The following is a 16,250-nucleotide window of genomic DNA, read 5'->3' as shown; positions in this document are numbered from 1 at the left end:
TGCGTTCCAAATCGATTTCTTTGATGCTCTGATTTTCAAAAAGTAGATGTGGAGATAAACCTACAACATGTGTGTGTTCTTGTGATCTGAAAATCGAAAGTCAATCCATACACTCCATCTCTCACACACACAAAAATCAAGAGCATAGCGCAATTGCATATAGGATATAAACAATATCTATATACACATAGAGCAATTGCATCTTGGATAATTTAAAGTATCACCATTTCGACATTTGATTTGAGACAAAAAGATTCAATATTCGAGGCATTTTATTTGTATTTCATCTCATTTATTACAAAAAAAGCTACTAAATCTTAATTGGCTCACAAGTCATAGAGAAAGCCACAGCATGTTCATACCAATGCATACAACTTTATTCATACCAAAGACTGAAATTTTATATTTTAATCATGCAAAATGACCAACTTAGACATAGGCATTAGGGTTTTCCAAGAGGAAAGCTTCAATAACTTTAAAGACACCAAAATCCTTCAATCTCCCCTCTTGAAATTCCTCTTCTTTGATCTCAAATCCTTCTTTTACATGATACTTGCTTATTTTGTTGCCAATGCACCCTCCATTTGGATTCGGCTCAAACTTCATCTCATAAGAAATCGAATGGATCTTCTCCTTCAATGCTTCACCACCTTCGACCAATGTGTATGCATACAACATCTTTTCCTCATCCAATGCATCAATTCTATGCTTCACATATTTCATTTGACCATCTACGATTAAAAAGAAAAATCAACTTGAGGTGAATCAAATCTTTATAAGTAGTGGTTTTGATTTCGGATAAAGTTAATATGATATGTGAATTTTAACGAGTTTTAAAGAAAAACTCACTCCCTTTGATTATATCATATATAATAGTATAATATAAGAAAAAGTGTCTTCAACTTTATTATCCTATCTCTTTTTATTCTAGCACATAAATGAACGGACATAAGAGATTATGGTAGATCGTGTCCATCAAGAAACCCTAAACTAAACCTGATATATTTTTTGGTCTTTATCTAGTCCGATCTTGGCCTAATCCGTTTGGTCCAACTTTTTGTTTTTGATAAGCATTATTGATTCACTTTTTTTTAATAAACTTTTATATCTATAACAGTATTAATCCATCTGCTCAATAAAATTTTTCAATGGTTTTAAAATTAGTAAATTAATAATAGTTATTATATATTTTATTAAACTTATAATGTGTTAACCATTCTAAATTTATAGAACACATGAAATACATTACATCTATAAAAACTAGAAAGACGTTATAGAAAAGAAACAACTAGAGTTATAAAATTACAAAAATGCATCGGTTATTATAAATTCACAAAAAGAATACCTAAATTTTATAATAACAAATAAAATTATTATAAAAATCATATGCTCTAGTGCAAAAAATAGCCCGAATGAAGCATCAAGCACCACTCACCACTTATCGGCTTAAATATTTTTGGCCCAATCTCATCTTATTACCATATTACATCATAACTCAGTCCAATCTGATCCTAGATTGGTCCGGTTCGAGAAAGCCCAATGGCCCTGGCCCTAGTTTGCATGTATGCAAGGGCGGAACCAATTTTTTTTTTTGAAGATGGTAGATATAAAATTTTAAGATTTTTAAGGGTTAAAATATATTTAAATGGTTAAAATATATTATTTTTAAGGGGTCAAAATAATTTTTTTCTTAAAAGCATTATTAATTTTTTTTTGTGTGGGTCCACCACTGTTTGTAGGTCCGCTAGTGTCTGCATGTGCACCTCTACTTAGGTTTTATTCCGATTTAGTAGAATAAATCCTAAGGATCATGGTTCACTAAGATTTAATAAATCTTCTAATCAAGTTGTTGTATATAATAACCTAAATGTCTTGAGATGGAATCTTACACTTGTATGTTCCAAATACATAATAAGCAATATATTAATTAATTAAATAGTGTTAGTTAACATTCAATCTACAAATTTCACATTTACAATTGATCAAGATATAAACCAAACACTTCTATCAATCAAATGATCATAAAGAAAATGTAGATACATGCATGCATAATTGCATATGAAGGACATTAGAAATGGAAACTAGCTACCTTGTTCAAAGTTAATCTGCTTTATGCTTCCTGGGCCTCCTTCACCTTCAACTGTGTCGATGCTTTTAATAGCAAGAGGTGTGATCTTTGGGTAAAGGTTATGGGCGTCAAGGATCAAGGCCTTAAACAGCCAAGCTGCTTGAATTGAGCTCGTGAAGTCGCTGGAAAAGGTGGTCACAGCCATGGCTAGTGTACTAGTAGTGTCTACTTGATTTTGTAAAAACTTTTTTAAGGATGAACGAAGTAGTGGGAGATACTTTATATACATGATGTGATATTATCATATTTGTTTTTTTGTAAATATTATAATTTGTGACTTCACGAAAAATATAAAGTAATAAATATATATATTTTTATTTAAGTTATATAGTCTTTGCGAAAAAAGGGTATTGCTTTAGTTGTAAGAAAAAGTAAAACATAAATAGCTGAAAAATATGGTTGTAAATTAACAAACAAATAAATAGATAAGTGGTTGAATCAAATTCTATATTAATTTCTCAACAACCATCACGTTTCCACCTCCATATTTATTTTATCATTTTTGAAAATTTATAATTACATTTTTCCAGTAATTTCTAATAGTTTTATTATAACAATGTTAATTAACAGATATAAATTTAGTGTATGGGGTGTCGATGAGGAGCTATGTGCAAATTGTTACACAAATGCTAGTTTCCAAACCGACAGCGATGGTTAAAAGTCCAAGTTTGGGTTTGTAACTTTATATTTTGCATGGAATTGGGTTTGAAAATAAAAGCACACATAGAAATGTTTTTGTTCTTATAAGCTATGTGCAAATTGTTACACAAATGCTAGTTTCCCAACCGAAATGGATGGTTAAAAGTCCAAGTTTGGGTTTGTATTTTGCATGAAAGAGAATTCTTATAAGATGTAAGAGTTTAACGCTAGACAATATTTACTGATTTTAGTATATCGTGGAGTTGTTGCCACTATCTCAAGACCAATTTAAAATTTCTATGATAGGACTCACACAAACCAGAAAGCCAAACATATTGCTGAATCAAATAACTCCCTTGATCCTTAATTGATTACAATACAAAATATATATACAATGTAAACGGATCTAGAGTGGGCCTAGACTAATCTATACATGAATGGGTTACAAACGGTTACAAATACATACATACTCTAGCATCCCCCGTAATTTGAATGTGATTGAGCACCCGAACGTTTAAACTGGAGCAAAAATCTGTGAAGAGAGACATAAGGAGCCCTTTAGTGAAGATGTTGACATACTGAGCAGAAGAAGGAACGTGAAGAACACATATCTGACCTCGAGCAACTTGGTCGCGAATAAAATGAATGTCGATCTCTATGTGTTGGGTTCGTTGATGATTGACTGGATTTGCAGACATGTACACGGCACTGATGTTGTCGCAATATACAAGTGTTGCTTCGTTCGTTGGGCAACGTAATTCACAAGGAAGATTCTTGATCCAACTGGTTTCGGCAACTGCGTTTGCTACCCCTCGATATTCGGCCTCTGCACTAGAGCAAGAAACAACCCCTTGGCGTTTGGAGGATCACAAAATAAGGTTGTCTCCTAAAAATGTACAATACCCTGATGTAGATCTGCGAGTAGACCCCCCCCCCCCCCCAATCCACGTCTGAATATGCAACTAAGTTTGCAGAGGGTGACATGTGAATTTGGAGGTCGTGATCAATAGTACCACAAATATAGCATAAAATACACTTGAGAGCATGAAGGTGTTGCTCTCTGGGGTCATGCATGTATAGACATATATGTTGTACAACAAACACAATGTCAGGTCTAGTGAATATCAGATATTGAAGAGCACCAAGAAGACTGTAGTATAATGTAGGGTCGGAGACTGCGGGGCCGGTGGATTGCAGTTTGTGCATTGGTTCAACATGAGTATGGCATGGATCACAATTTAGCATATTTTCATGTTCCAAGATATCCGTGGCATATTTTTGTTGAGAAAGGAACAAGCCTTTGTCAGATCGATCAATAAAAACTCTAAGAAAGTAATTTAAGGGGCCAAGATCAGTCATAGAGAACTCATGGCAGAGCTGAGTGATGATGATGTAGTCGAGAGGTGGTGGATGCCATTAAGATGATATCATCCACATATAGAAGGAAGTATGTTGTGGCTGTTGCTGTCTGCATAATAAAGAGAGAAGGATCTGTGCAGCTTTATTGAAAGCCGATACTAGTGGCATGCTGAGCAAAACGGTGGCACCAGGCCCTAAGGGCCTGTTTTAGGCAATAAAGAGACTTCTGAAGTAGGTATACGTGATCAGGAAATTGTGGACTGCAAAATCCTGGAGGCTGGTGCATATATACTGTTTCATGTAGGTGGCCGTGAAGGAAGGCATTTTTCACATCAAGCTGGTGAATAAGCACTTGTGAGAGTTTGCAAGGCTGAGAACAGTATGAATCATTGACGGTTTGACAACAGGGCTAAAAGTCTCATCACAATCAACTCTTGGCTGCTGACTGCAACCATTGGCTACAAGTCTTGCTTTGTAGCGAGAAAGAGTACCATTTGCATGAAATTTGTGACGAAATAGCCACATCGACCTGATAATATTTACCCATTAAGGCCGTGATACAAGTTGCCATGCATCGTTAGTCATAAGAGCATTACGTTCATCATTCATGGCTTTTCGCCAATTAGGGTCTTGTATCGCCTGCAAATGTGACCGATGAGTGGGAGAAATGGAAGTGGTATGAAGGTTGGGGCGTTGAATAGGTTTGACAATACCGTGTTTTGCACGAGTTATCATGTGATGATGAACATGAGGTAGAATAGGGGGAGGGGGGGTCAGATTGAGTCGTGTGAGAAGATATGGGTGGAGAGGATGGAGGATTCGAGGTTTCATGAGACGGGGAGGGAGTGGTTTGGTCTGAGGAAGATGGTGAAGCCGATGATAGGGGTAAAGTATGGGGTTAAGCGCTTGGATTTGTCTGAGTAGAGAAGTGGGATGTAGTGGTGAATATAGGTGATGGTGTAGAGGTAACATCAAGAAAATCATATGAGGGAGCTTCATTGGGTTTGACAGATTTGAATGGAAAGATGGTTTCATCAAAGATAACATGTCGGGAGATGATAATTTTGCGTGATGATAGATCAAGACATTGGTAACCATGATGATTGGTTGGATAACCCAAGAAAATACATGGGGAGGTGCGTTGGGCAAGTTTATGGGGAGTGGTGAGGTTGGGGAAGCATAGGGAGCCAAAAACATGAAGGTGGATATATGTAGGATGTGTTTGGAATAGGCGAAAATGAAGTGTGTCATTTTGAATTGTGGTGGATAGGATTATGTTGAGTAAGTGTGTATCCTTGTGAAGGGATTCCACCCAATATGTGGGAGGCATGTGGGCTTGGCAGAGAAGGAACAAATCGAGTTATTTATTGTTCATAACAATCGTTCAGATTTTCCATTTTCTTGAGATGCACGGGGCATGAGAATCGAAATTGAATGCCATTAGTTGCAAAATGGTTATGAAATTGTTGATTGTTGTATTCACCCCCATTGTCACACTAGAGAGGCTTTATGGTTTTACCAAATTGGTTTTTGATGTAATTGGAGAAAAATAGGAATTTTGTAAACAGCTTAGATTTTTGTTTTAGAGGAAATACCCAAAGATAATGAGAATAGTGGTCAAGGAATATAACATAGTATCGTAAACCACTAATACTTAACATCGGTGAGGTCCATACATCCGATGAACAATATTAAAAATATTGGAAACATTAGACGTAGATGAATCAAACAAAAATTTAACATGTTTTCCAAGTTGACATGAATGACAAATACTACCAAAATTTGGCTTATTACACGAAATGGAATTATTGGAAATTAAAGATTGCAAAGTTTTATTGCTAGGATGGCCTCAAAATCTTAGAGCAACAAATAACACAACTTGCTCAATTAATTAGTATAATGGAAACTCAAGACAAACTACCATCCGAAGATAGCCCATCTCATAGCGCATGTTCCATTCCTTTGAAAGATGAGAATTTTTTTGATGGCCCAAGAGTGTTATATGAAGAATAGAAAGAAGAAGGAAGAGTGGAAGAGGCTGTTAAAAAGGTGGAAGAAATTGAGAATGTTGTCAATGAAACTGTAAAGGAAGTAATAAGGGTTAACAAAACAGAGGTTGAGCCACCCACTACCATTGAGAAACTAACTCCAGTGGTAGAACAACCACAAGAGCCGGAAACGATAAATCTGTCGGACCCTTTAAAGGATACGTATCCCAAGAAAGAAGACGCCCAACCGGTCACCTACTCAACCACCATGTCAAAGAGGAAAAAGTTGGGCACCTTACCGAACAAGTACAAGAAAGAATATTGTAATACCCGTGTTTCTAGACTAGACATTAATATTGATGTAATAGTCTAGGTTAACCTTTGTAACCCATTTTGAAATAATAGAAATGTATTATTTGAGTATTATGTGTTTTAGGCTTAATTGTGTGGCTTAAATGAGTTAAGAATAAAAAATAAGCATAATAATAAAATATTAGATAAGCCTAATATCTATGAAGGAAGTTGTAGTGGTCGTGACAAGGGTTCCATATATATAAAGAATGCCAAAATCCGAGTTATAACGAAGAAGTTATGACCTGTCGAAGTTTCGCTACAGAACCGGTACGACACTGCATGATGTAAATAGTAAGTTTACGATAGAGCGATATTTAGCCTTAGTGATCTAAACGAAAGTCATAAAATACGTTAAACCGAGAGCGTGCATAAGAAGAACGTATAAATCTGACTTCGTATGAGGAAGTTATGATTTTTCGAAGTTTCGACTTAGCAGTATGCAGTCCAATGTTCTAATATGAGATCAAGTGATTTCTAGCCGAAACAATCTAAATGAGAATCAAAGATCTCGTTGATAGTAATGCAACGGTAAAAAGAAAGACGAAAACGGACATCGGATGAAGGAGTTATGAATTTCTAACAGAGTTTTCCTATCCCGGCCTACTAAAAATAATATAATAAAAGTTAAAGTCAAAATTAGCCGACGAAGTCTAAATGAGAGTTGTAGAACATAATCTCACCTACGCGTGGATATAAAGAACGTCGAAAACGGAGCTTGTATGCGAAAGATATGAATTTCTGAAGTTCGGGCACAAATTTCCACCTGTGCCAGAGCTCACGACGTGAGCAGGTGATGGGTGTCTTCCAGGGCAAGTGGCCATGACGAACGCAGTGACATATTCGAGCTCACGACGTGAGCAGTTGTGGCTCATGACATGAGCATAGTTTTTCAGCCCCTATAAATAGAAAGCAAGGCCAACCGAGTTTAGTTGCTCAAATTCTTCTCTCTCGCCCTTATTACCTCGATTTACGTGCAAGTTATATCCCCAAAGCCCCGATATCATCCCAACACCCAAAGCAAGTCCCGAAGCTCCAAAGATCCCGAGAAGAAAAGAGTTTCCGAGCCGAAGCTCTGCCCGCGAGAAGCTCGGTGTGTGAAGATATCCCAGATTCATCAAAGAGTTATTGCTTTTAGAGCCGTAGTGCTGTCCGATAATCATCTTATCAGGTGAGTGCATAGTCCCTTTCACATACACGATTTTAATACAAGTATTGATGAATGTATTAGATATATGATATGAGTAAGTGTGTAGTTGCTTTCTGATAATACACATATATGAATTATACTCTATGAAATACATGCTAAGTGATTATATATTATTTGTTATGTGGCATGAGTATTGAATGAATATGTTATACATGTTTTAAGCTGTATATAAACAAGGATATTTTATCTAAAATATGTTGGGTAGAACATGGGTATATAGAGATGTGTGATGAAATAAAAATGATGAGAGGCCTCGATGTGATTGTGATCTAATTGTCCAGCAGAATATGGATGACGACCACAAACTTTTCTAGACAGTTCAGTGGAATGTTGACAGGCTCATAACCTATAGGTGTAGTGAACTTGGGTGTTCATTTTCTGTATTCTATCCCCCTCATTGTTGCCTTACGACATTCATTGCTGAGGAAACCCCTTTGCAGTAGTGTTCGTCCCGATGAAAATCCTAGTTTAGGTCCCTTGTAATAGTTGTTGTCAGAGGGACGTAAAGTGAGGATAACGATAATGGGTAATCGGGTTATTGTTGGTTGGTGAAATTAAATATAATTATTTATTGTGGGTTTAAAACCCTATATGCTCACCAGGCTCCCAAGCTTGACCCACTCAGTTTCTTTGTATTACAGGTAGTGGCGCGAGAGCATAAGTTGGAGAACTTGTGAAGATGTTTTTTATTTATAGACCAGCAGTTGTATATAACTATGTAAGGTCTATGTTTTATTTTTTTATGCTTTTGTGTCTGTATCGGAACATGACATCCCGAGTTTTGATATATAATGAAAATACCTTTCTTTAAGAAATGCTTTGATAAATCTTATTTTATCATGTAATGTTTTGGGGACAAATTCCGCAACTCTTATCAATGGATTTACTCTTAAATTATTTTAAAAGCATAAATGAAATCGGTCTTTTCTGGCCGTGATTTTGGGGATGTAACATTTGGTATCAGAGCATTAGTTTAAGCGAATTAGGAATTTGTAGGATTTCTAGACTTAAACTTAGAATGCTAAGTGAAGATTGTGAGATGAGTGTCTGTCATATTTTAGACACGAGCACTAGTTTATTTTAGGAAAGATGCCTAAAATGCTTTTATGTGCTAAATGTTATATGTTTGCCATATATGATATTATTTGTTCAGATCTACAGTTTGTTGCCAACCGGATCTGGAGACCTTATGTGTTTAGGATTCTAAGCGTATGATTACAGTATTAGAATTAGCATATAAACGTTTCAGAGTGATAAGGATGATTTTATTATCTATCGTGATTAAGGATCTTAATTCACCTTATTCGGTGTGTAGATAAAAAATGGTAAGAACCAGAAGTGGAGTTGGAAACGTGAATGAAAACAGGAATCAACAACCTGTGATTGAACAAGTGGCTGTTGCAGCAGCAACACCTGAGCCAATGACAATGGCTGGGGTACAATTGATGATTCAAATGATGTTGGATCGTCAGATGGATGAAGCTAGGCGTCTGCTTCGGCAGAATCATGAAGAACTTTCAATGCCGATTGAACAACCCGAGTTGAATGAAGGGCATTCGGAAGGAGGTAACTTTAGTGGGACTGTTGGTCAAGCCAACCCACCGTTGGTTAGATAAAACAACCCAAAAGGAGGAATTGATGGACTTGGATGCAAGTACAAAGACTTTTTGACTTGCAAACCATCGACCTTCATTGGAAAAGAGGATCCGATCGGAGTTATGGATTGGATCTCAGAAATGGAGATAGCCTTCATGACATGTCGCTATAGAGGCAAGTTGCAGACTACTTTCGCAGTACGTAAATTCAGGGGCGGAGCTGTTTGTTGGTGGAACACTCTGGGGAAGACCCTAAGCCCTAATGAGCCACTGCAACTGACCTGGACAGAGTTCTTGGTGCAGCTCAAGCGCAAGTTCAGCTTGGCCAAAAATCTATTGGAGTTAGAGAACAAGTTTCTGACATTGACAAAAGGCAGCATGTCAGTCGATGATTACACCAATGCCTTTACAGAAAAAATGGAGTTTGCTTTGCACATCGTCCCAGATGAGATGAAAAAAGCTAACCGGTTTGCAAAAGGACTCCTGTGGGAGTATGCTGCGCCAGTACGTCAGGCACCTACTCTAGAGGCAGCTATTTGGGCTGCTAAGTCTGTTGAGGACATGATCAAGGGAAGAACCACCAGCATAGTTGAAGTTGGTGATAAGAGAAAGTTTTAAGGAACTTCGGGTTCCAACAAGAAAAACAAATCTTCGAAGTCTAATTCGAAGAAGTTTGAAGACAAATCGAAATGGTGTGAAAAGTGCAAGAAAAAGCACTCTGGGAAATGTAGTGAGGAAGTGACCTGCTACAAATGTGGAAAAACTGGGCATTATGCCAATGAGTGTCCGTCCAAAAAGAGAGTGTGCTTTGGATGTAACTAAGAGGGGAACATTTTGAAAGACTGTCCTAAAAAGAAGGAGGTAGCAAAACCCAATATTCCGCCAAAGCCGAAGGCGAGAGCCTTTCAGATGATACTTGAGGCTGCGAAAGATGAAGTTGATGTCGGTTCAGGTACCTTTCTAGTAAACAAATTTCCTGCCCAAATTTTATTTGATTCTGGAGCCAACTACTCATTTATTTCGCATGAATTTGGTAGAAAACTAGTTTTGCCCGTCGATAGACTAGATAATGCTTTATTATTCGAAGTTATTAATGACAAGATTATACCTGTTAGCCATCTCATGGAAAATATCTTCATTGAGTTGAATGGGAACAAGTTCTACGAGGAATTATTGCCTATCGAACTAAATGGTTTTGACATCGTGCTGGGAATGGATTGGCTTAGCGCCAACGATGCCGAGATATTATGCAAGAATAAGATAGTAAAAGTAAACCCACCAGGGAAAGAGTCATTTATGGTGTATGGGGACAAACGCAGAGTAAATTCTGAAATTATTTCCCTAATGAAAGCCATAAAGTGTTTGGCTAAAGGATGTACATCATATTTGGCATTCGTAATTGATGCAAAGAAGGAGAAAAAGGAGATGCAGAGCATCCTGTGGTGTGTGATTATCCGGAAGTATTTCCTGAAGATCTTCCCGGATTACCGCCTGATAGACAAGTGGAGTTCATAATAGACTTGTTACCAGGAAGCACGCCAATAGCAAAAGCACCTTACAAACTAGCACCGACAGAGATGAAGGAGGTGATGATGCAACTTCAGGTGTTGTTGGACAACTGTTTCATTAGACCTAGTTCATCACCCTGGGGAGCTCCGGTGTTATTCGTGAAGAAGAAAGATGGAAGTATGAGAATGTGCATTGATTACAAAGAGCTGAATAAGGCAACAATAAATAATAGATATCCGTTGCTGAGGATTGATGACCTATTCGATCAACTACAAGGTTCAAGTTATTTTTCAAAGATCGACCTAAGGTTAGGATATCATCAGCTGAAGGTGAGAGAGCAGGATATCGAAAAGACTGCATTCAGAACACGAAATGGACACTACGACTTTTTGGTTATGTCGTTTGGAGTAACCAATGCTCCCACAACATTCATGGATTTAATGAACATGGTTTGTAAGCCGTTCCTTGATAAATCTATGATAGTGTTCATAGATGACATTTTGATTTACTCGAAAAGCCAAGAGGAGCATGGCAGACACTTGCGAGAAATGTTGGAAGTCTTGAAGAATGAGAGATTGTATGCAAAGTTCTTCAAATGTGATTTTTGGATTCGAGAAGTCCAATTCTTGGGTCACGTGGTTAACCAAGAAGGGATAATGATTGAAGCTGTGGTGAAGTGGGAACAACCGAAATGTCCCACAGAGATCTGAAGCTTTTTAGGATTAGCCGGATATTACCGAAGGTTTATCCAAGGCTTTTCTTCGATCTCTACTCTACTAACAGCTTTGACCCACAAATGAGCTACTTATGCTTGGAGTGCTAAGCACAAAGAAGCATTCAAGTTGCTAAAGAAGAAGCTATGTGAGGCATCGATTCTTTCTCTACCCGATGGAGTTGAAGACTTCGCTATTTATAGTGATGCGTCTGGTGTTGGGTTGGGTTGTGTTTTGACCCAAAGAGAAAAGGTGATAACATATGCGTCTCGACAGCTGAAAGAGCATGAAAAGAACTACCCCACTCATGATTGGGAGTTGGCAGCGGTAGTATTTGCTCTAAAGATATGGAGGCATTACCTCTATGACTCGAAGTGCAAACTTTTCACTGATCATAAGAGTCTCCAATATCTCTTTAATCAGAAAGAATTGAATATGAGACAATGACGCTGGCTAGAGTTACTTAAGGACTACGACTATGAGATACTTTACCATCCCGGTAAAGCAAATGTTGTCGCTGATGCTCTCAGTCGGAAAGTCAATCTTGAAAGAAAAAGGCCAAGAGCGTTGAGAATAGAAGTTGTCTCGACCATTGTGGAAGGTATAAAGAAAGTTAAAGAGGAAGATTCTAAAAAGAATGACCGGAAGGAGGAACGTTTGGGCAAAACGTTGGTGCTTAGTACAAACGGTTGTTGACTGAAGGTATTCCAAGATCGTATTTGGGTACCTAAGTTAGGAGGAATAAGATATCTTCTAATGGAAGAAGCTCACAAAACCATCTACTCAATTCATCCTGACAGCACTAAAATGTATAGGAACCTGAAACTGTAACGACGTGAAAATTTAAAACAATTTTTCATTTTTCAAACAAAACATGTCTCATACAAATCATCTCAAAACTCAATTATAACAAATGTCATCATGATAAAACATATCCCAGAATCTCAAACACTATCCTCTATCAGTGTGTACAAATCATGCCAACATCTTCCCGCGATCCTCGCTAGTACCTGAAACACATATCACATAACACGGTAAGCATAAATGCTTAGTGAGTTCCCCAAAATACCACATATAGCACATAAGCCACTCCAGGATACAACTCGGTACGAACCTCTAGTCAATGCGTCCCAGCATGACCCTCCAGTCCCATAGCTCGTTGGACCCTCCGGTCCGGTCTGATCGAGGACCCTCTAGCCTCATAAATTGTTGGAACCTCTGGTTCCGGTCTATATAACACATAACATACATATAACACAAAGCACATAATTCTCAAACATACACATACACATAAGACCCTCCAGTCTGCACATAGATACCGCCTTAGGTAATGTATAGTGAGAAGAAGACCCACCTCGGGTAATCTCGGAAAGTCTCGAACTCGAAATACTGATCTAGTGTCTCAGAGGCTTGACTAATCCCTTCCTATAATCTCTCAGAAGGGTAAAAGACCATTTTACCCCTCCAATGGTCCAATGTCCAAATGTTGACCAAACCCTAAAAGTCAACGAAAGTCAACTTCAGTCAATGGTCCAACTTTGACCAGACTCGTCGAGTACACTCGGGTGACTCGGCGAGTCCATGCGTGTCCTCTGAATCCTCCTAAGGCCTCCCTCGACTCGTCGAGTTAACCTTTCACTCGACGGGTTACCACTGATCACGAATCGCGAAACAACACGATCCGACTCGTCGAGTCCATTCATGGACTCGACAAGTTTCCTCCATGAAAATGCTCAAACGACCTTCTGAGGTCAGATCTGGTTCTCTAACCTACATAACTGACCTTCTAACACCAAAAAGTCACGTAAAGGTCCCAACTTTATGTTCATGCATCGCAAAAACGACTATATTTGATGAAATAACTCTTAAAATGAAAACCTAGACTCAAAACTCTTATGGGACTGCATAAAGCTAGATGGTTGGGATTCTCTGGACCTCTCAAGGTCCAGATGTAAAGTCTATTCCTGAATGGGACTCTATATTCCCAATATTCCAACTAAAAAACGGGTAAAGAAACCTTAGTTTCATGAGATCTACTATATACACGAAAATAGGCATGGATTCATATGTAACATCCCAAAAATACGAGCCAAAAATTTCATTTTTAAAACATATACTTTGCAAAACATTAGAAATAAAACATTCACCGATCATATCATTTCATAAAAGATGTTGCGTGTCTGGAAAACCATTTTATAAAACATAATAATGTCAGAGTACAAATCCCCAGGAAGATCTCATAGTGCAGAATACAAAGCATGTATGTGATGTGTCGCTACCGCGCCAACTCCCCCCCCCCCCCCCCCCCCCCTTCGAAGAAGAGGTACCTGAAACCAAAACTGAAAACTGTAAGCACGAATCTTAGTGAGTTCCCCCAACATACCACATACCATACAATCACATAACATACATATATTGTCAGGCATATTTGGGTGCCCGACCTACCCCTTCGGTCCTCTCGACCAGATACAGACTAGTCTATCTGGGAGCTGGCCTCCCCTTCAGTCGTCTCGACCGGATACTGACTAGCATATATGGGTGCTGGTCTCCCCTTTGGTCCTCTCGACCGGATACTGACTAGCATATCTGGGAGCTGGCCTCCCCTCCGGTCCTCTCGACCGGATACTGGTGACTATTTCACCCCCTACTACTACCACATAACACGTATATATCACATAATCTATCTAGCATGGCTGGGCATGACCGCCCCTTCAGCCCTATCGACCGGTATTCTGGGGGACTATCTCCCCCTATTGTCATTAGCACATAGCATCATATCATACTAGCACAATAACTTATCACAGGTAGTAGCAACCCTAGATGAATATCACAGAGACAAACATCTATCATACAATTCCTACTGGTGGGCCAACATTGTGGCCGTAGACCCACCGCTACTGGAAGGTAACTCACCTCAAAGTAGCTGCTGATCTGCGTGGGAACTGACTGTCTTCTGCTGCTGCTGCCCTGGAAATCCTCCGGCTATAATTCCCACAAAACACTCAGTCAAATACTGTTAACCGACCTCAGGGTAAAATGACCATTTATCCCTAACCAAGCCAAGAGTCAAAGTCAAAGTCAACTTCCAGTTGATCCGACTCGCCGAGTTGGCTTGCCAACTCGCCGAGTCCCTATCCATTCGATTGGCCATAATCTCGTCTCTACTCGTCGAGTTAGGCATTGACTCGACGAGTTTTCTTCTAACCGATGTCCAATAGTCCTTCATCCTACTCGCCGAGTTGTGTGAACAACTCGTCGAGTTCATCTTCATCCGAAGAACATTCTATGCTGAGACTCGCCGAGTTATATGAACAACTCGCCGAGTCTGTTCTTGAGGCAAGAAGATTGCCTTGGACTCGCCGAGTCAGGGCATTGACTCGCCGAGTTACTTCATGGGTGAGTCTGTCTTCCGACTCACTGAGTCACACCCCATGACTCACTATTCCAGTCCGCAAACACGAAAAGGGGGAAAACTCGGGGACTCGCGACTCGACTCGCCGAGTCGGATGAACGACTCGCCGAGTCTATCACATGCAAATACTATATACTCGATTTTGCTTGAATCCAGCTCATGCCATACCTAGATCTGGGTTTCTAGGGCTTGATTAACACATAAAGTTTCCAACTTTACGTGTAAATAAACACCAATGAAGGTTTTAGGGCTCAAAATGCACTAAAAGAGTAGATCTAGGGCTTTCATGCTATATGGCTCCATAAAGGCAGTAGATCCGAGCTCCTGGAGCTCAATCATGCCTAGATCTAAAGGTTAATCAACTTATTACAAACCCTAATTCATAATCAAGCTTGGAAATGGCTCAAGAAGGACTTTAATGGAGCTATAAGGGACTAGAAGCATGAAAATAAAGGGAAACTGAGTTATACCTCAAGGAAATCATTGAAATAACACCAAGATGGCCTCCTTCTTCTCTTCTTGATCTACTCTCCTTTTCTCTCAAAATCTTCAAGAAAACACACCAAAGCACTTCAATCTCACAAGAAACAAGGGTTGGACGATATAGGGAGCTCTGAGGGTGAAGGGGGCGAGCTTGGGGGCGCATAAGATGACTTAAATAGGGTGCAAACCCTTCAAATTAAGGTTTCATTAGACAGCGGAGACTCGCCGAGTCCAGAATATGGACTCACCAAGTCGCCAACTTAAACGTGCTCCATCTCCCGTCTCTGCTCGGAGAGTCGGGCCTACAACTCGCCGAGTCCAAGGCTAAAAATGCAAAACACTTGGATAAATTTTACATACCAGGAACCAGGTGCTACATCATACCTCAAAAAACAACTTTTGATGAAGTGATAGCAGATCTGAGCTCTTCTAACAGCCTAGCTTGAATCTCCTCCTTCCTTATTGCAAGAATGCACTAAAAGTGAAGTAATTAGCTCCTTCCCTCACTCTGTATGCTTCTGAGTCATTAGGGTTTCTCAAGTGGGTGAGTGGCCACAAATGAAGGACATAAGGTCCTTTAAATAGGGCACCGGACCAAAGATTTAGGGTTTCTGTCCACAGCGCGGACTCGTTGAGTCGACCTTCCGACTCGTCGAGTCCATTCATTAATCCGAGTCATCAGTCGGGATCCCAATCAATGAGTTTAGCCGTCAACTCGTCGAGTCCTTCTTTATATCTCAAACAAATATTTAAATTACGATACCTGGAATTTCGGATGTTACTAAAACCCTATTACTGGTGGTTGACGATGAAGCTTGATATTGAAAAGTACGTGACGGAATGTGTGGCATGTGAGCGGGTCA

At 39.2% G+C, this 16,250-nt stretch overlaps 1 protein-coding gene across 1 annotated transcript; it reads right to left on the bottom strand.

Annotated features, from left to right (window-relative positions):
• Positions 1–252: 252 nt before the first annotated feature.
• On the bottom strand, positions 253–2,338 carry LOC111881953 (major allergen Pru ar 1). Its single transcript, XM_023878333.3, has 2 exons — positions 2,090–2,338; positions 253–731 (listed from the first exon to the last, which is right to left on the bottom strand). Exons 1-2 carry the CDS (start codon positions 2,271–2,273, stop codon positions 430–432), a joined length of 486 nt encoding a protein of 161 aa, XP_023734101.1. The 5' UTR covers positions 2,274–2,338; the 3' UTR covers positions 253–429.
• Positions 2,339–16,250: the final 13,912 nt, after the last annotated feature.

The sequence above is a fragment of the Lactuca sativa genome, chromosome 6, assembly GCF_002870075.4.
Source record: "Lactuca sativa cultivar Salinas chromosome 6, Lsat_Salinas_v11, whole genome shotgun sequence".
NCBI lineage: Eukaryota > Viridiplantae > Streptophyta > Magnoliopsida > Asterales > Asteraceae > Lactuca > Lactuca sativa.
The sequence above is the reverse complement of the archived record's forward strand: the minus strand, read 5'-3'. Positions and strand labels throughout refer to the sequence as shown.

Coding starts and splice junctions, on each gene's coding strand:
- LOC111881953 (XM_023878333.3), bottom strand. CDS start 2,273: ATGGCTGTGACCACCTTTTCCAGCGACTTCACGAGCTCAATTCAAGCA. Junction 732..2,089: donor GCAGATTAACTTTGAACAAG/GTAGCTAGTTTC, acceptor TTTTAATCGTAG/ATGGTCAAATGAAATATGTG.